The following is a 20,239-nucleotide window of genomic DNA, read 5'->3' on the forward strand; positions in this document are numbered from 1 at the left end:
CTCCCAATTTAGGGGTGCCAGCCCTCCCCTGCTCTTCATATCCTACATTGCCTTTAAGTTTATTCTAGATTTTTTTCCCTTGCCAGATGAATTTTGCAATTATTTTGTTAAGTTTTTCAAAAAAAAATTGTGTACTTTAATTGGAACCGTCTGAAATATATAGAAGAATTTTGGAAGAATATTCATTTTAATAGCAGCGATTCTGCCTGTGAGTTTGCGATTCACACGAAACACAAGACACGACACAGATCTTCAAGTTGATTTATTCGGTTCTGCAGAAGCGGGTTCACATCCAAGGCAGCAGGATGGAACCTCGAGCATAGTTTATTCAACATACTTATACCCTAGCCCCCACCCCATCATACGATGGCTTGGTTCACAGATAGAAAACACCCATTCCTTATCAGTACTTTCCAGGCTACCAACTGACAGCGAGTGGTTTTGGCTACTTCCTCTGGAAAAGTACTGAAGCTGCTTTTTGAAACACACATACAAAATTGATTCATATTGCTCTACTTCTTACAATCCCCCCTTTTCTGGATCATAACTGTTTCAAAAGCAATTAAGTCCTTATCAATTCTTTTCGAAATGGCAGTTTCATCCTTTCTATTATACAACAATTTTTCTGTTTCTTCTGGCTTACTAAATTTTATCTTATCACAGGCAGATATCATCATTTGCATCAAATTAGGTAAGCATTGAATACAACAACATAAAGCAATCAAGATTACTATGATTGTTATAACCGTTGTCAAAATACATTTCCACCAACTACCATCTGGCAGCCAAGACCATAATGCATCCCACAATGAACCTGCTATTCCAGATTCATCCCATTGTTTCTGATACTCTTTCACTCTTTCTTCCATATCTTTTACAGTTCTAGTGATGTTTGGTTCATAATTATGTATATAGGTGCAACAATGTGAATGAACTAAGGCACACACTCCCCCTTTAGCAGCTAACACAATATCTAAAGCGAATCTGTTTTGCAAAGCTACTTGTCTTACCTCAGATAATTCCTCATTAATCATCTTAATTGTTCTAATTGTGTCATTAAACATAGCAACTGTAAAATTATTTAATCTGGTAATATCCTCGATAATTCATCCCTATTCCAAGTGGGGCTATTAAAGCTCTGGCCGTACCCTCATACCAAGATCTATGATGTATTCCAGAATCTAACTCTCTTTTATTTCTAATTCGTGTATTTGGCAATTTATCTAATTTGTATATTACAGGTAATACAAAACCCATGGTGCAAGTACCTGACCATAGTTTTGGTATTTCTCTATAAGCATGTTTTCCACACAGCATCCATCTATTATTTTCCATAGCCCAAGGCATGTTTGAATATCTAGTCCAATTGATTATGTTCTCAAAGTAAACACACATCTGACAGTAATATGTATACTCTGGCATATATTCATTCTTACATCTATAACTGGTACTTATACTATGATTAAGACATGTTTTAGGCATTTCCAATGTCTTATTACACTTTTCCCAATCTTCAAGAAATGGTCCTCCAGTAACATTCCTTTTAAAGCAAACATAAGCCGTTTCTCTTAAATGAACAAATACTTTCCTAGTCATTTTTCTTTTTACAGGTCTAGTTTTGGTTTCCCCTCGTGGCACCATCATCTGTTGTGTTAGTGGTACCCCATGTAAAATCACTCCTTCTTTAGCTTTCCCAGGTAAATGCATACATAACCAACAATCAGTAACATTCAAACTCTTAGCTGTTGCTCTTATGTCTTGGATATAGCAATTATCCGTCCAGAGATCTTCCCCAAGATCCCCTGCTCTCTGAACGTATCGAGATTGTTCAGTTTCTGCTTCCTCAACCTGTTGTAAGACAAAAACACTCACAAGTACAGTTGAAATACACAGAAACATATACATGATTTTATCTTTTAAAAGTCAGTTTCAAAGGTTGTCCTTCCACTGGGTGACTTCTCCAAGGCTTCTTAAGTTCTGGAGCTGCTTTCACACGACTGTAGTGAGTCCATCCACTCTCCTTCATCCGGACAGCAGACTCAGTAGTCAAAAGCACTTGGTATGGTCCTTCCCAGCTGGGTTGCAATTTCTCAGTCCTCCAAGTCTTCACAAGCACCCAATCACCAGCTTCATAGGGATGTTGACTTCCTACTAGCGGTGGTCGCTGTGCCAAAAGTCCCTGTTTTTGAAGAGACAATAGAGACCTGGACAGTGTCTGCAAGTACTTTCTCACAAACATATCTCTGAATTCTGGTATGGGTCCCCCAAGGGTTGTAAGATATGGTCGGCCCATTAACATTTCAAAGGGTGAAACACCCACATCCTTCCTAGGACAAGTTCTAATTCTTGTCTGTCCCTATGACTACATTTGGACTAGTTCTCAAAATAGTTTCATATTTCAAAATCCTTCCCTCTGTCATCCAAGTGGATGCCAACTGATTCAAGACTGATGTCACTTGATGTGGGGAATGCACCACAAGTGCTTCCCCAAAGGTCAATTTTCTGCTTTCAACAACCAACACTGCTGTGGCTGCAACTGCTTGTACACAGACAGGCCATCCCCTCACAACTGGTTCTAACGTTTTGCTCAAAAAGGCAATGGGCTGATAACGCCCCCCCCCCTTTTCTGAGCAAGCACTCCTACTGCAACTCTTGATCTTGCAGAAACATACAAGTGAAAAGGAAGCTTCAAGTTAGGCAAAGCCAATACCGGAGCAGTGGCCAACGCCCTCTTGATTTCTTCCCACTTCTGCTTATCTCCTTCTGACCAACTAATTTGCTTTTCTTTGCCTCTCAGTTTCTGATTCAAAAACTGAGCCAACACCGCATATTGATCTATCCATGCTCTACAATATCCCACCAATCCTAAAGCTTTTCTCACTTCAGTCCTATTCCTAGGAGGAGCTAGACTCATTATCCCTTTCACTCGTTCTGGATCCAATGACCTCACTCCCTGTTGGATATAATGTCCCAAATATTTCACTTTCTTTTCTACAAACTGAATCTTTTCTCTTGACACCTTCAATCCTTGTTCCTTCAACCAATTCAGCAAAGCTACTGAACTCTCTCTAACTTTTATTTCTTTCTCTCCTGATAGCAACAAATCATCCACATACTGGATCAAACTCACCTCTGGTTCCCTAGGAAATGTCTGTAACTTTTCTTCCAGAGCTTGTCCAAACAACAGGGGACTTTCTGTGTAGCCTTGAGGCAGCACAGTCCATCTCAACTGTTGCTTTCTTCCTGTCTCTGGATCATCCCATTCAAAGGCAAACAAGTCTCTACTCCCTTCTTCTAACGGGCACAAATCCTCTGCCCCTTCCTCGAAAACCTTCTCCCATGGATTTCTTCACTTCATTCTGAGCAGCTGTTTGTACTGCTGCTAACATCATTTGGGATTTCTGTCTTGTCTTTGTCTCTTCTCTATTCACAAATGTCTGTTGGGCATTCCAAATTAAATCTGTAATTCCTTGTCCTCCCCAATTTTCAATTTTCTGAATTTTCTTCTGAATATCCGGCCATGCCCCAGCCACAAACTGCATTTTCAGCATAGATTCAAATGCAGGTGAGTTTGGGTCAACGCCCGAATATTTCTCTAAACTTTGTCTCAACCAGGCACAATAGTCCCCAGGAGATTCATCTTTCTCTTGTGAAATTTCAAAAGCTCTTGTCAAATTGCATCCTTGTGGGACAGCAATTTTGATTCCCTCAATTACCATTGTTTTCAAATCTCTCATATTCTGTCTATCGTTTGCATTTTGAATATTCCAATTGGGAGGTGCCAAGGGAAACTTAACGTCTCCAGCAACTGCTTGTGCATTTCCCAATTGCAATACTCGCCAATATTTTATTGCTCCCTGTCTGATCAAATCTCTTTCTTCCCTACTAAATAAATGACCAAGTATGTACATTATTTCTTCATAGGTGTAATCATTCGGCCCCAAAAACAATTCCAATTCCTTTGACACTTTCTGTGGATCCTCATGAAGTCGGGGAAGTGACTGTTTAAGTTCTCTCAGTTCCCCTGGCCTCATAGGCTGAATAGCGTACATAGCCACAGGTTGACCCAAAGCATTTAGACCATTCGGTACTTCTCGCAAAGGGTAAGCCTGTACTGGCTGTGCTGGTGGAAAAGGAAGATTTTGCACGTTCCTTTCCAGATCCCTCAATTCTCTCCGCAAAGGCGCATGTGGCGCAGGCAGAGGGGAGGGAGGAATTGGGATGTTTGCTGCAGCAGCAATTATCTGCTGGGGATCTGGAGGAACATACCAAGGTGGTGGACGATAGAATTCATCGTCCGATTCCGAATCTTTGGTTTTGGACACAAATTGATCAGCCGGTGGCGGGCTGGGTCCTTCAAAATTTACATGGTACCACACCTCAATATATGGGATTTCAGCCTTCTGTTTATGGGCCAATATATAATCTTTCAATTGATTCATCCAATATATACTGGTCTCTCCCTCCGGAGACCAATGATATGGAAATTTAGGATCAATTAGGGGATATTTCGCCACCTGTATTTGCACAAATAAATCATGTGCTTCTTTTCAAGATTCCGGGTATAATGTTTCAGATTCGGGAAAACCATTGTTGTAACAGTTGTCCCAATGGCGAATCCACCGGAATAGGTTTTCTGCCTTCTTTGTCTGTCTCTCCTACGTTAGCCTCTAAATCTTCCCTCAACTCCTTACTGTGTCCTTTTCCCATTTCGTCTTCCCTGACCTATCCTCCAGCAAGCGCTGGACTCTCAGTTTCGTTGAGAATTTAAGGATCCCTCACTCTTATTCCTACCAAAACACTTTAAAAAAAGGAACAATATTACCTGATCACTCCGGGACCTCTCTCAGGTTTGCGGATGTGTGGGCATCCCCAACTCAGGTTTCTCCGTGGTCCCAGACCACTCTGGCTATTCTCGGTACCGTCTTTTCTCTCGCACCCGGTGAAGTCCGTTCGTGTGTCTCTCTGGGTTTTCTGCTTCGAGGAGCCTCCTGGAACCTCTCGAGAGTCGGGGAGGGTTTATCTCACAAAAGGAGATAGAGTGGCCACTACTCACCAGTCCCCGAGACCCCGAGGGTCGTCGTGAAGGCTCCTGCCCTGGCTCGCCAATTGGGAGTTTGCGATTCACACGAAACACAAGACACGACACGAATCTTCAAACACGAGTTGATTTATTCGGTTCTGCAGAAGCGGGTTCACATCCAAGGCAGCAGGATGGAACCTCGAGCATAGTTCTACTTCTACTTCTTACATGCCTAATAGTGAAAGTTGCAGTTTGCCCCATGTTTCTAAATCCTTCTTTACCCGTTGCATTAATTTGTCATAATTGTTTTCCTTTATTGTCTTACAATGTGCTGTCAACCATATTCCTAAATATTTAACTTTCTTTATCACTTGTAGTCCCAAAACTTCTTCTAGTTCTAATTTCCTGTTAAATTTTTAGTCATTAATTTCGTTTTCTTCCTGTTAATTTTTAGTCCTGCTACTGTTCCAAATTGTTCTAATTCATTCATCAGTTTTTGTCCTTTTTCTATTGGTTCTTCATTGAAAAAAGTCATATCATCCGCAAATGCTTGCAACTTATATTCTTTTTTCTTAACCTTTAATCCTTTTATGTCTGGGTTCTGTTTAATTCATGTTAATAATGCTTCTAGTGATAATATGAAGAGCAGGGGTGAGAGTGGGCAGCCCTGTCTGACTCCTTTTTCTATTTTTATTGGGCGGGTATATTCCCTGTTTATTATAATATTCGCTTGTTGTGTATCATAAATGATTGTTATAATATTTTCAAATTTGGTGCCTAAATTCATATTATAATTTTTTTGGATTAAAAATTGCCAATTTAAGTTATTGAAGGCCTTCTCTGCATCTAAAAACATAAGTGCTTTTTTTTTTTCAGGGTGGGCTTTGTAAAATTCTAAAACATCTAATACTATTCTTAAATTATTCCTAATTGGTCTGGTCAGGAGAAATCCATTTTGGTCTTCATGTATATGCTCATTTAAAATTATTTTTAGTCTACTTGCTATAATAGAAGTAAATATTTTGTAGTCAGTATTTAGCAAAGAAATCGGCCTATAATTTTGTATATATTGGGGGTCCGAATCCTTCTTCGAAGGAAGAAACAGAGTCTTTTGAAGGAAAGATCAGTTAGATTTAACTCAGATGGCACTTTTTGTTCTGGCAAGTCCACACCCCCTCTTTTCTTTTTTCTTCCCAATTATTCAGTTTTTTAAACCACAATCTCCCAAAAAGGTCAAATCCAACTGATATTAAATTTTCTATTTAACAATCTATAATTCAGTTTTATTAGTGCCCATATAGAATCAAAATATACTTATCCAAATTGATTAGATGATACCTTCTCCAGCTTCTGCCTTTTTTGGTTCAAAGCCCCGCTGCAGTCAAAAGCAATTCACACCATTTTTTCCTTTTTCTATTCACCGCTTTAAGTCCTTTCTTGAAAATTCTTTGTAATGTATATCATCTCGCTCTTCCTTCTTTCTCTATCTCCTTTTAATATTCGAAAAATTAAAAAAGGGAAAAAGGGTCAGCAGAAATTTGAAGGGCAGAAGGAAGCTATAGATAGAGAGGGGGATAAAAACTGGAGTGAAAGAATAAAGGAGAAAAGACAAGGGGAAAGATGGGGCAAGAAACAGGATTTGGGAATAAAGAAATATGGGAATTCTAAAAAAATGGGGGGAAATTGCTTAATTAGACACAGAGATAATGGGTGATTAATATTTAGAAAGGGGATTCTGCAAGGTATTGGGGGGTAATATAAATAAATATATAGTTATGATAGGGACATATAGATTGATAAGATGGAAAACAGATTTTTTGTTGGATAATGGAATCTAATGCTCTTCTTTATGCATAGAGATAATTGTAACAAATAATGGAATATTTTTAGAATTAGAATGTTGGCTTTCTTTTTGGTTTAAATATGAATGGAATAATTAATGGAATATATGTATTAAATATATTGAAATAAATGAAATGATATAGGAGGAGAACTAAAATGGAATTAACCTTAGGGTTTAGGATTGTTTCATTGTTTGAATAAGTAAATTAATATGTCCTTTTCTTTTGAAAAAAATTAATGAAATTAAAAAGGGGGGAAACCATGCAGAATCTGATTTATATGTGCTATGTAGTTTTAAAGGGAATATTAAGTTTAATGGCTTAGGTCAGTGATGGCTAATCTTTTCAGCTTGGTGTGTCGAAAATCGGGAAAAAGTTTAGCCTTCCTCGGGTCGTGTGTCACTTCAAGAAATATCAATAATTTGGTTTATGATGGACTGGGCTGGGGTGATCACACAGGGCTGTGAAACTCGTCTCCCTGGTCTCAGGGCTGCAGATGCAGGATGTGGGGATCGGAAGGCCACCTTACAGGGCTGTGAACCTCATGGATCTCCTTTCCTCCTGTAGCATTCCTGAGGTAATGAAACTGACAAACCTCAGTTTATGGCGGTTAAAACTGGTTCTCTGCTGCAAAGATCTTGCGGCAGCGGTGACACCATGCCTCCATGCAACAAGCAGGGAGCAGGGATTGGAGCAGAGCACAGGCAGCCTCTAAATGTGCAGGTTTTCCCCACACCAACAGGTGTGTCAGTCAAAGTGCCTCGGCGTGTCACGAGTGACACGCGTGTCATAGGTTAGCCATCACTGGCTTAGGTAATAATGTTAAATATTTCATGGGATTTAAAAGGGGAGATAATTAATGAATATGTAACTTAGAAGTTGAGCACTTATATTGATATTTCAGGGGGGAAACCAATTTATAGTAGAAGTGTTTTTTTAATTAGAATTTAAGATGAAATATACAAATGTGACAGTTAAAAGTACTAAAATATAATGATTATGAAGTTAATATTAGTGAATTAAATAATGAGAAGTATTTGGAATAATACAAGAAAATGGAAAATTTATAAAAGCATTGATAAGATAAGAAACTGGATACAAAAATTGAATGTGTAACTATAGTCATATTTATATGTATATGTGAAACCTGTAATCATGCTATTCAGTAAAAAGAGATGTTAAAATGTGGAAAACTGAATAAAACTTGTTTTAAAAAAACCAGAAGCCTACCCCATTTTGTGTTTAATTATTTCCATTTGAATTTTAATATTTTTCTTTTGTGGATATCTTTGTAGATCTTTTTCAAATTTTTATAGTCTTCCTCTAGTATTTGATGTTTTTGTCTTTTTTTAATGTTCCTTCTCATGTAGTTTATGATAGGCCTCTAGTGTAAGCCTTCATCGTATCCCATACATTTTGTAGTGAAGTATCCTCCTTTTTATTTCTTTAAAGAAGAAAGTCAATTCTTTTTCCATATTTTGTGTAAATTATTTTTCCTTCAAAACTGAATTGTTCAGAGTCCATCTTGATCTTTTCTTTTGTCCCTGCCACTTGACCCATATTGGATTATGGTATGGCCAAGTACTTGTTTCTGTATTTATTTCTTGCATATTAGGGATTAGTTCTGTTGACATCCAAATCCTATCTATTCTTGACCCTGATAGAAGTCTATTAGAGTAGAATGTATATTGTCTATTCTTAATATTCATTTCTCTCCAAACATCTCAAATGCTTAATTCCTCTACCATCTTGAAGAAGGATTTCGGGAGTGTCTTTCTATTTTGTTTGTTAGCTTTCTGTGTTTTATAGTCCAATTTTATGTCTACTGTTGCATTAAAATCTCACAAGATACATATATTATCATATTCCAATTCTATTATTTTCTCATGCAATTTTTTATAAAAATCTTCTTGCTTTTCATTTGGTGCATAAATTGCTACTAAAAGCATCTTTAAGTTATTATCAATTATCTACACCATCAATATTCTTCCTTCTTCATCTGTAAAGTTTAGCTTTAATTGTTTTCTTAATATATAACACCACTCCTCTTTTACTTCGTTGTGCCAGTGAGGAATATAAATTACCAATTCTAGGATAATTCAATACTTGGACCTGTTGTTTTTTGATATGGACTTCTTGCAAGCAGACTATATCTAATTTTAATTTTTCTAATTTATGAAATGTTTTTTTGCTTTTGATGGCCAAGTTTAATCCATTTATGTTTATTGTAATCAATTTCTTTTTTTCCATTGTTTATACTTTATATGTAGGGTTTATTGCTCTCGTTGTTCTTTCCATTGTTTATACTTTATATGTAGAGTTTATTGCTCTTGTTCTTTGCTCTCTTGGTTCTTTGAATTCCACCTTTCCACCTACTGCTCCTTCTTCCCATATCTTTTCATCTCTTTTTTCCTTATCTCTTATCTTGACCATCTCCTTTTGAAATTTGTCTATTTCCTCCTCTCATCTTCTCTCTTCTTCTTTTCCTCTAAAGTATTCATCATAAAATAATTCTGCTTTCTCTATTGAGTCCAATCTATGTCTTTGCTCATCCTTTTTAATTAAAAATTTAATCAAGAATTGATATTCTCTTTTCAGATCTCACACTTTTCTAGGCACTTGTTTCAGGACTATAATCTCCTTTCCTTTGTATTTCAATGGGTCATCCCTTGCTCTATGTAATATTTGCATTTTGATTGCTTTCTTAGTAAATCTCACATGGACTTCTCTAGGTAATTTATTTTTCATAGCATATTTTGTAAACACTGGGAACACTTCGTCTATTCCATCCATAACTTTTTCTTTAGGTATCTCCAAAGCTTCTGGCAGTACTTCTATCATTAATTCTGCAATATTTTCTCCCTTTTCTTCTTCAATATTCTGGAATTTCAGATAAAAATAAGTTCTGTCCATCTCTCAGGCAAGCATTTCTCTTCCCTTGTCCTTTTTAACCACTGTCAGACTGTTATCAATTTCTCCAACTTTTTATCTGACTGATCTCCTTTTTCTTCTATTTTTTGAAATCTCTCTTCATTCTTCATCATCATTTGTTGTATGTTCTCTATTTTCTCATCTGTTTTCTCTGTTCTCTCTTCTATTCTTTCCATTCTATCTTCCAGGCTTTTCCCTTGTTCTTGTATTGCTTGCATTATCATTTGTAGTGTAACCTTCTTTCCCCTTTCCTTCTCCCTCTCTTTTTCTTTCTCCTGCTGTAGCTTAGTATGAATTGACTGCTAAGAATTTGGACTTAGAGAGGAGGGTGTCTTTATCTCTGATTAGTTGCTATCCCAGTCAAAAAAATGTCTGCATACAACACCAGGAACAATTATCTTCAGGTTCTTCTTTAACTTAATCCAATTCTCAAAGAGGAGTGGGGGAGAAAGAGTTGCAAATAAAAAAGGACAATAAAGAGAGAAGAGAGAAAAAGGGAAGACCAATCTCATCCAAAAAGCCAAAAGGCCAACAAAAAAAGAAAAGAGATTAAAATGTAAAAATGTGAAGAAAAGGGAAAAAAGGAAAAAAAATATAAAAACACCACATTTAAAAATAGTATATACAAAAAAGGAAGAGAAATAGTGAGATAAATCCACCAGTAGTCTTAAAAGGGGAAAAGAAAAAACAAAAACAAAAACTAAAAAAAAATTATATTCCAACAGTGAGGCCAAGCTAATAGCTTAGAAAACAAAAACAAAAAAAGAAAAAAGTAGGCCAAGAATGGCCACCAGCCAGCAGAAAAAAAGGAGATTCAATTGTAGTTTACAGATGAGTCACAAAGTGAATTACAGCTACCATACATTGTCCAAGGAACAATATCAAAGTTTCAATAATTTTCAGCAAAGGTCACAGCAATCTTGTCTCTTTCAGCTTCAGTCTCCAGCAGTTAAATTGTTTTGCAAGAGAAGCACCTGCATAAACATTTATTCATTGCTCTACTCTCTATCTTAATTATAAACAGCCTGTAAGCACTGGACTTTTCCCCTTCAACCGAAAAGAATGAACTTCTGAAAGATAGGTACTTCAAAAGGAATTCTTTATTGAAAGGAAGTGATCCAGGTACTAGTCAAAGCAGAATCTAAGACGCTTCCAGGCATACAGTAATAGATAAAGGGAGTTAGAACCCCTCCCCTTATTCTGATGTGGATTTAGTCAAACAAAGAACCAATATATTAATCCCCCTCCCCCTGGGAACGTATCTTAGAAAATTTCCCATGGAGTATCTTTCAGAGCTGGAATTTTTATGGTCCCTTCTCCTCTTGCTATCTCTCCAAGAGGTGAACAGTTTCTAGCCATCTGGCTCTAGTCCTCCAGTTTATATCATGTGCATGTTATACAGATTCAATATAAGATTTAAGATATTCAGGTTACATCAAAAAGGATTACTTGTACCAACTCCCCCCCTCTTCTTCTTCCGTTGAAGAATGGCAGATACACAGATCTGACATATTGCCCTCCTCAAAAATTTGAAAAATCCACCTGGAAGACATAAAACATGTGTTACATTTATAACTTAGGATGGTTTGTGAGGGTATTTCAGGTGGAACTTCCGTAGTAATGTGGGTGCTTTTACATGTCGTTTGGCTACCTACTCATTTTCTGAGGAGGGAAGGTGTTTCCAAGCTACTAAATATTGTGTGGATCCACGGTGAGTGTGCGGATCAAGGATATCTTTAATTTCAAAATGTTGTTCCCCATGTACCATAATGGGAGGTGTAGGTGTAGGAAGGGGGGCTCTAAATTTTGAAGTGATCTTTGATTTGAGTAGGCTACAGTGAAATACTGGATGAACCTGTCTAAGTGTTTTGGGAAGTAGAAGCTCTACAGTTACAGGATTAATAATTCTGGGGATAGAAAATGGTCCAATGAATTTAGGTCCCAGTTTCTTAGAGGGTTGCAATGATTTTAGGAATTTTGTAGACAAATATACGTGGTCCCCAACTTTGAATGGTTTAGGATCTCAGCATTTTTTGTCTGCCTGAGCTTTAAAAGCTGCTCTAGCCTCTTGTAAGGCTAGTCTGACCACTGGCCAAGTAGTTTGCAAATTAATTATCCACTCCTTAAGGGAGGGAATTTCAGGTTCCTTGGTAGGTAGCTCTGGCACAGGGCTGAATTCTTAGTCTGTGGCTACCCAGAATGGGGTGAAACCAGTGCTACTGTAGACCGAGTTGTTATATGCTACCTCTGCAAATGGAAGAAGGTCATTCCAATTGTCCTGTTGGTAATTAATAAAGCATCTTAAATATTGTTCTAATAAGATGTTCGATCGTTCTGCTCTGCCATTAGTCTGGGGGTGATTTGATGACAACAACCCCTGGGTGGAGCCTAATAGGTTTAAAAACGCCTGCCAAAATGTGGATGTGAATTGTATACTCCTATCTGAGATAATCTGTTGGGGAGCTCCATGAAGGTGATAAATGTGTATTAAAAACATCTTTGCCAATGCCTTGGCTGTTGGGATCTTTTGGCAGGGTACAAAATGAAACTGTTTTGAAAAAAGATCAGTTACAACCCAAATGACAATATTTCCTGCACTTTCAGGGAGCTCCACTATAAAGTCCATAGAGATCTCTTTCCAGAGTGCTGAAGGTTCTGCAACTGTTTGTAAAAGTCCAGGAGATTTTCCTTATCTTCTTTTTGCAGCAGCACAGATGGGGCAACTAGCAACATAATTTTCAATGTCCTTTCTGAGAGTTGGCCACCAAAATTGTCTTTTGATGAGGTGCAGGGTTTTTACAAATCCAAAGTGTCCCGCTATTTTTGAGTTGTGGCATTGTTTCATGAGGTCCATCCTCTGGCTGGCAGGAAGGTAAATTATGTTTTCTATCCAGGCTACACCATCTTTGAATAAGAAAGTTTCTTTGTTAGCCTGGAGCCAGTCGTCCTTAAGTACTGCCTCCTTAAATATTGAAGTCGTTACATTGTCAGTGATTCTTTCTTCCCTTGTGCCCGGGTGATTACTTTGGCTGCAAGTTGGATAGGTTGGATCATGGGTTTCATAACTTCAATCTTTTTGCAGTTGTATTTGGTTTTCCTGGACAGGGAATCTGCCAAGAAATTTTTTCTCCCTGGGAAATATTTGAGAGTGAAATTAAACCGTTTAAAATATTGAGCCCACCTCGCTTGTTTTTCTGAGAGTTTCCGTGGAGTTTTCAGGGCTTCTTTTTTATGATCAGTCCAGATTTCAAAGGGGATTTGGTTCCCTTCTAGGAAATGTCTCCATGTGAGGAGTGCCCATTGCACAGCATATGCCTTTCTCCTCTATGGCCCATCTTTCCTTGGTTCCTGTCAGTTTCTTGGAAGTATAAGCACATGGTTGCAGCTGTTCACATTCATTCTTTTGGAGTAGAACTGCTCCAACTGCTACAGTGCTAGTGTCTGCTTGGATGACAAATGGTTGTTCAGGGTCTGGGTGTTTCAGGATTGTTTCTGCTGAGAATAGTTGTTTAAGTTTTTCGAATGCCGCTTGGCATTCCATTGTCCAGGTAAGGGGTTGCCTTGGTTTGGGTTTCTCTCCCCTTTTCGTTTTTAACAGGTTTGTGATGGGGAGGGCGATATTCGCAAAAGCTGGAATGAACTGTCGGTAAAAATTTGCAAAACCCAGGAAGCTTTGCAGTTGTTTGTGAGTATGGAGCAGCTCCCAATCAATGACAGCTTTTACTTTTTGTGGGTCCATCTCTATTCCCTCGTGAGATATTCTATATCCCAGGTAGTCAATTTTTTCTTGATGGAACTCACATGTAGAGAGTTTTGCATATAGTTTGGCGTTTTGGATTTTTGTGAGAACTATTCGGAGTAGCTTGATGTGCTCTTCTTTTGTTTCGGTGTAGATTAAAATATCATTGAGATAAACTAGAACCCCTTTGTACAAAAAATCATGGAGAGTCTCATTAATTAATTGCATAAACATGGCAGGTGCTACTTGTAGTCCGAAAGGGAGCACTTTAAATTGGTAGCATCCCAGTGGGGTGTTAAAAGCTGTCTTCCACTCATCCCCCTCCCTTATTCTGATGCAGTAGTATGCCTCTCGTAGGTCTACCTTTGAATTTTTTTTCCTTTAGAGAGGTGGGCTAGCATGTCCTTTATGAGGAGGAGTGGGTACATATTCTCCACACTGATCATATCTAGATTTCAGTAATCCACATATAAGTGCAAAGAGCCATCTTTCTTTTCACGGAATAATACTGGGGCTGCTATTTTTGGTTGGGTAGGTTCAATGAATCCCTTTTTAGATTTTTATCGATAAATGCTCTGAGTTCTTTTAGTTCTCTGGGGGACATACAGTACATTTTCGGTTTTGGAAATTTAGCCCCTGGTAGGATTTCAATGGCGCAGTCTGTGGCATGATGGGGTGAGAGTTCATCAGAAGCCTCCTCGCTAAATACTTGAGCTAAATCCTGGTACTCTTTGGGGAAGTTAATGGGTTCAGCCAGCTAGCCAGCCATGGCTGGTTCTCTGTTCTCTTTCTTTGTCCTCATGTAGCAAATGCTACATGATTCTGGAATGTATGGTTCCTCTCTTCCAGTTTATTTTTGGATTCCATTTCCGTAGCCATGTGAGTCCTAGGACTAGTGGCCCTTCCATACCTGGGGCTACAATGAATGTGAGCATCTCATTATGGTTCTCTAGAGTTATTTTCAATGTTTTTGCAGCAAAACTGGTTGGCTCTCCTGCCACTATAGTTCCATCTAACTGGCAGAAAGCAATGGGATTTTCCATTTTCCTTAGTTGGATTCCCAATTTCCCTGCTAGTGTGGGGTTGATTAGGCACCAGATGCATCCTGAATCCAGTAATGCTGCTACTTCCTCCTCCTTCCCTTGCTGGGGATAAACAGTCTTAGGGGTAGAGTGAGTGGTTCAATTGGGTCACTTACCAGTGGGTCATCTTCTGGATCACTTTCAGACTGGCTCAGGTCTCCTCGGGGCATGGGGGATTCTTCCTCTGGATGGGGGGAGACTGGAACCTCACAGCTTCTTGGCTTCTCAGGCCAGTTTCTTTTCCTTGAGGGTTGGATTTTCCAGGTTTCCCCCCGATGGGTGGTCTGGCTTTCTGGCAGGGGTTTTTGAATGACATTCTGCTGCCCCTCTTTTCCACACTTAAAACAGCCAGATGGTCTTGGAGTTGTGGTGGTTTGGGGTTTGAAAATCTCCCGCTTTCCCTGGGGTGGGGATTTTCTCCAAACTCTGCCACTGTGGTACTAGTTATGGACCATGTCTATCTCCGCCTCCTCTGCCATCAGGTACCATTCATGCAGGAGGTTTGGGGCCCCACAGGCCAGGCAGGCAGTGTACAGGTTGTCACTGAGTCCATCTTTGAACCCTAGATACTAGGATATCTTCTGGCCAGTCGACTCGGCTGGCGAGGTCACAAAATTCCTTGGTGTACTTGGCTACCGGGCGACAGCCTTGCTTTACAACTCTAATGCGGTCATAGGCTTTTCTATCGGTGAGGGGTTCTTCAAAGTGGTGGCATAGGGCTGTTATGAATCAATCGAGGTTCCTCAGCTCTGGAGCGTTAACGTTGTGGAGGGTTACCATTCATCTGGTGGCTGCCTCTTCTATAGGGCCAGAGTGACAACTCGCATTCTGGCTCCCTGGGTTGGGAAATTCCCCCCATATTCTTTCATGTAAGTGAGGACTTGCGCCAGGAAGAATCCCAGTTTCTGGGGGTCCCCATCGAATTTTACCCCCAAGGGCAGGACCTTTCCCTGCAGTTGTATGTCTCTGGGTTGGCCAGGGTAAATCCCCTGCTCTGGAGTGGCATGGGGTCGGGTACCTGGTATGGCTGCTGGTCCTCCGGCTTGTTCCATTGCTTGATCATTCTCAGCTGGATTCGGGGTGATGGCTCAGGTTCTCTCAATTTCTGATTCACTAGCTCTCCATCGTTGGCAACCTGGTTCATCCCACACATTGAGGTCCTCCAGGGCTTCCCTCACGAGGCGATTTATGTACTGTTTCAGTCAGTCATCTGCTAGTGGTTCCTCGACCCATTCTTCCTGATCAGAGAGGGCCTCCAGTTCCATTTTGCACCCAGGTTTACAGTTATCCCAGGTGAGGGTTACTCCCTTGGTTCTTCCATCCCAGCTGTCTCTCTTTCCTATGCCTATAGACTATCGGGGCTCTGTGGAATTTTCACCAGCCACTTTAATGTCTTCGATGGGGTACACAAAGTTAGTGTCTGGCTGGATAGTTGTCGAAGTTTCTCCCCAGCATTCGGCTTCCCCTTGCTCCTTGCTATATTCAGACATTTTTGCAGGGTCCCCTTGGTAAAGTGAAGTTCTTTTTTTTAAAAAAAAAATCCTCTCTGGGCTGACCTCTATTGAAGATTCTCCTTTATGTAAGCACTGGACTTTCCCTCTTCAACCAAAAAGGAATGAACTTCTGAAAGATAGGTACTTCAAACAGAATTCTTTACTGAGAGGAAGTGATCCCGGTACTAGTCAAAGCAGAATCTAAGATGCTTCCAAGCATCTTAATAATAATAGATAAAGGGAGTTAGAACCCCTCCCCTTATTCTGATGTGGATTTAGTCAAACAAAGAACCAACATGTTCATTCCTCTCCCCCTTTTCCTGGGAACGTATCTTAGAAAAGTTTCCCAGGGAGTATCTTTCAGAGCTGGAATTTTTATGGTCCCTTCTCCTCTTGCTATCTCTCCAAGAGGTGAACAGTTTCTAGCCATCTGGCTCCAGTCCTCCAGTTGTATATCATGTGCAAGTTATACAGATTCAATATAAGATTTAAGATATTCAGATTACATCAATAATGATTACTTGCACCAACTTCCCTCCCCTCTTCTTCCATTGAAGAATGGCAGATACACAGATCTGACACAGCCTCTGACTAGGAAAACATTCCCATCAATTTTTAAGGCCTCTAGGTGGCAGTGTTGCTTAGATTACTTGGTTGTCAGTACTCTGTTAAATTGTAGCAAACCAAAAAAAAAGTCTCAAAAGTACTTTAAAAAAACATTCCCCTTTAAGGAGAAAAAAAAACCAACAAGAGAAAAAAAATACAAAGTCTCTCTTTAAAATTAATTCTAAAAATTGTTTTGCTTTAATAAAATCCAGTCCAGTTAGAAGCTAAGTCCTTGTTAAAATTCGATAAGATAACTCCAGTTAATTTGACAGACCGGCTCAATTTCACTGCTTGTTTCCTCTTCTGTCTTCTATTTTCTAAAAAATTTTCCCCTTTAGGGTGCTCTCACTTTTTGTCAGAAAAAAAAATTAAAAGTCTCAAGGAGTAAAAATTTTGGATATGCATATGCAATAAAATTAGACAAATGGCAGAAACTGTGGGATAGAAATGTTAAATTGACTATGTCAACTGCATATAAAGAAAATTTGTATAAAATGTTTTACAGATGGCATTTTGCGTCAACAAGATTGGTGAAAATGTATAAGGATAGAGCTGCTAAATGTTGGAAATCTAATCAAACACCTGGTTCATATGTGGTGGACATGTCCACAAGCTAAAAAATATTGGATGAAAATATATACCTGCTTGGAAAAAATGATTAAACAACATATAGACATGAAACCAGAAATATTCTTATTGAGCATTCTACTAGAAAAACATGATAAAGAGACTATATACTTGATTTTACATATATTAATTGCAGCTAGAATTGTATATGCTCAACAATGGAAGTGTGATTGTCTGACAGACTAGAATGTAATTAAGAAAATACTAGAATGTGCAGAAATGGATAGACTAATGCTTACTATTAAGGACAAAGAAAAAACTAAATACTTTTTGACATGGGACTCTTTTTATCGATGGTTAGACAGTAAAAACAGAAGTTAGAAAGAAAGGGACATAAAAAGGATAAATGTTAAAAAGGAAATTTGTTAAAATGGTAACAAATTATTGTTATAACTATTAATGTTATTGTAATGAATGTTATTGTAAACAGTTTGATTATGATTGCCTAAAAACAATTGTACTGAGACAACACACTATTTGATTGAAATGGAACTTTTATATATTATATTAATAAAACAAATAAAACTTGAAAAAAAGTTGTGGAGCTTCATCACTGGAGGCTTTCAAGAAGACACTAGACTGCCATCTGTCAGAAATAGTGTAGAGTCTCGACTTCTGGTTTGTAGGGCTTCGGGGGCGGCAGGAATCCGCAATCGTGCACGGTTTCTGCTTGCGCTCGCCGCAAGCCCCGAGCCATAGTTACCCCGTAGAGGTGACTGAAGATAGGGGAGACCCGGCAGGGGTCAAGGGGAGTCGCACCCCCCCACCTCAGCTGGCTTAACTCCCTTTTCCGAAAGCAGTAAGAGAGGCGGTCAGAAATGGCCGCCACAAAGAAGCACTCATCCGGAAAAGTATGTGCAGGAGGAAGCTGAGAAGTGGAAGTTTCGGATGACTGGGATGAGAAGCAACATTCAAGATATCCTGGAATTTAAATTTTGGCAAAGGATACATCGCTCCCAAAGAAGATCTGGAAGCAGCGAATGAAAGTGAAAAGGGAAAGTTTGTTTTTTCTCACTCTCCTTCCTTATGGTGACAGCAGATCAATGAGAAATTGGAAAAACCCACTTTGGCATCAGCAGGTAATTAAACTGGAAAATTAAAGCCAAGGGGACAATAAAGATTTCTGAACACTGAAAAAACTTTTTCTTTGCTGTAAGTGGGAAGGGAGAGGAAAAGAATTAAGATTAAGATTTGGCTGGAGGAGACTGCTTGGAATTTACAAGACTAGAGTTAAATTGTAACAAGACTTCTAAAAGATACATTTTATTTGGAACTTTGTAACTGAATTGCAACCCCAGGAAGAGAAAGTGAAAAAAGGAAAAAAGTGTTAAATGAAACAACCTGTGCGTATTTGGACTGCTTGGTGTCTTTGGGACTTTTGGAAATTATTATTTGAATAATTAAAAACATTTGGGTTGTTTAAAAAATTTCTACAATGGCATTACTTGTGCATGAACTGAAAATGGAATTTAAAAAATATAAAGAAGAGGAACAAGAAGGGAAAGGCTCTTTTGGCTCCGTTTTTCATTTTTTAGAAATGGCGATTTCTACTTATGAGAAACTACAAGAACAAGAAGATTGGGATGAAGAAGAAGCCATCTTTAATGAACAAGCAACTTTATCTGGAGAAGAAAGGGGAAAGGGGGGGAAGAGAACGGAGAATTCAAGACTTAAAAAAACAACCAAAAAAAGGAAAAATAAGGTGAAAAGTGGATACAATGTCAGAAAGCAACAGAAAAGAGGAATACAGAAGAGGGTGGAGATCAAGAGACAAGGGGGTAAAAAGGGTAGAGTGGAGGAGCAAGGGAGGAAGGAAGAGAAGCTACAAAGGTTTGAAACAAGATGTAAAGAAACAGGATTTATTTAGAGATAATGGGTAAAAATATAACTGAAAAAGAGATTCTGCAAAGGTACATAAAATTGTATTGTTGTATCTGTATTAGAAATAATGTTAGAAAATTGGAACAACATATGATTATAAAATGGGATAAAATATTCAATGTAATTCAGTGAAATTTTCTTATTTTTTGAACAAATTAAATGAAATGAAATAGAGAATTGAACTAAGAAGGAATGGGAACATCTTAATTACATAATGTGTTAAAATATAAGTGAAATGGGGTGGAAGTAACTACGTAAAATTTATAAGTGTTCCCATAGAAGCATGATACCTATTTCAAAAGGAATGTGTAAAATGCTCAAGACTTAAATGAATATTAATTTTAACAATAGAGTTTAATTGGTATGGATTGTTGTTTTAATTATATTATATATTTATAATTTTTTCTTATTTTAAAATATAGTGTGTAGCTTTAGAATGTACTAAGCAGAATCCGAATGAAAAATTATGTATTATTTTAAGTGTTAAATTTAGGGGAAAGATATAAAGGCGTCACACTTCAATCAGTGATTACAGGAGAAATTTTGTGTTAATGAGAAAAGATAATAGACAGCTGAAACAGGACAGACAAAGGATATAAGTATAATGATTTAAATTGAGATGAAATAAATAAAATAGAATTAAGAGAGTGAAAAGATGGGAGAAGCTATATAGAAAATGTAGAATGGTAAATAAGATATGGAATGGTATATAAAAGTGAGCATGAACTTGAATTTATGTCTGTACAAAAAGAGGTAACCCGGGATCAAGCTGCTTTTAGATGTTTTATGTTTTCATGTTTTGTGTTTTGTTTGTATATGTTTGTTTTTTAAAAATTAATAAAATTCTTGAAAAAAAAAAGAAATAGTGTAGAGTCTCCTGCTTGAGTGGGGGGTTGGACCAGATGACCTACAGGGCCCCTTCCAAATCTGTTAATCTGTTAATCTACTCCTTCTTTTCACTAGACTAGACTAGGTGTTGGCAACCCATGCTCCAGAGGCAGATGCGGCTCTTTCAT

General features: G+C 38.4%; 1 protein-coding gene across 1 annotated transcript; it reads right to left on the bottom strand.

Annotated features, from left to right (window-relative positions):
- Nucleotides 1-3,281: 3,281 nt before the first annotated feature.
- On the bottom strand, nt 3,282-4,509 carry LOC148128863 (uncharacterized). The gene has a single exon (XM_087945866.1). It carries the CDS (start codon nt 4,440-4,442, stop codon nt 3,282-3,284), a length of 1,161 nt encoding a protein of 386 aa, XP_087801992.1. The 5' UTR covers nt 4,443-4,509.
- Between the last annotated feature and the right edge of the window lie 15,730 nt (nt 4,510-20,239).

This window comes from Notechis scutatus, chromosome Z (assembly GCF_049901735.1).
Source record: "Notechis scutatus isolate UNSWTSFEM ecotype Mainland chromosome Z, rNotScu1.2, whole genome shotgun sequence".
Classification (NCBI taxonomy): Eukaryota; Metazoa; Chordata; class Lepidosauria; order Squamata; family Elapidae; genus Notechis; species Notechis scutatus.

Excerpts from the sequence above, each read along its gene's own strand:
- LOC148128863 (XM_087945866.1), bottom strand. The coding sequence starts at position 4,442 with ATGAATCAATTGAAAGATTATATATTGGCCCATAAACAGAAGGCTGAA.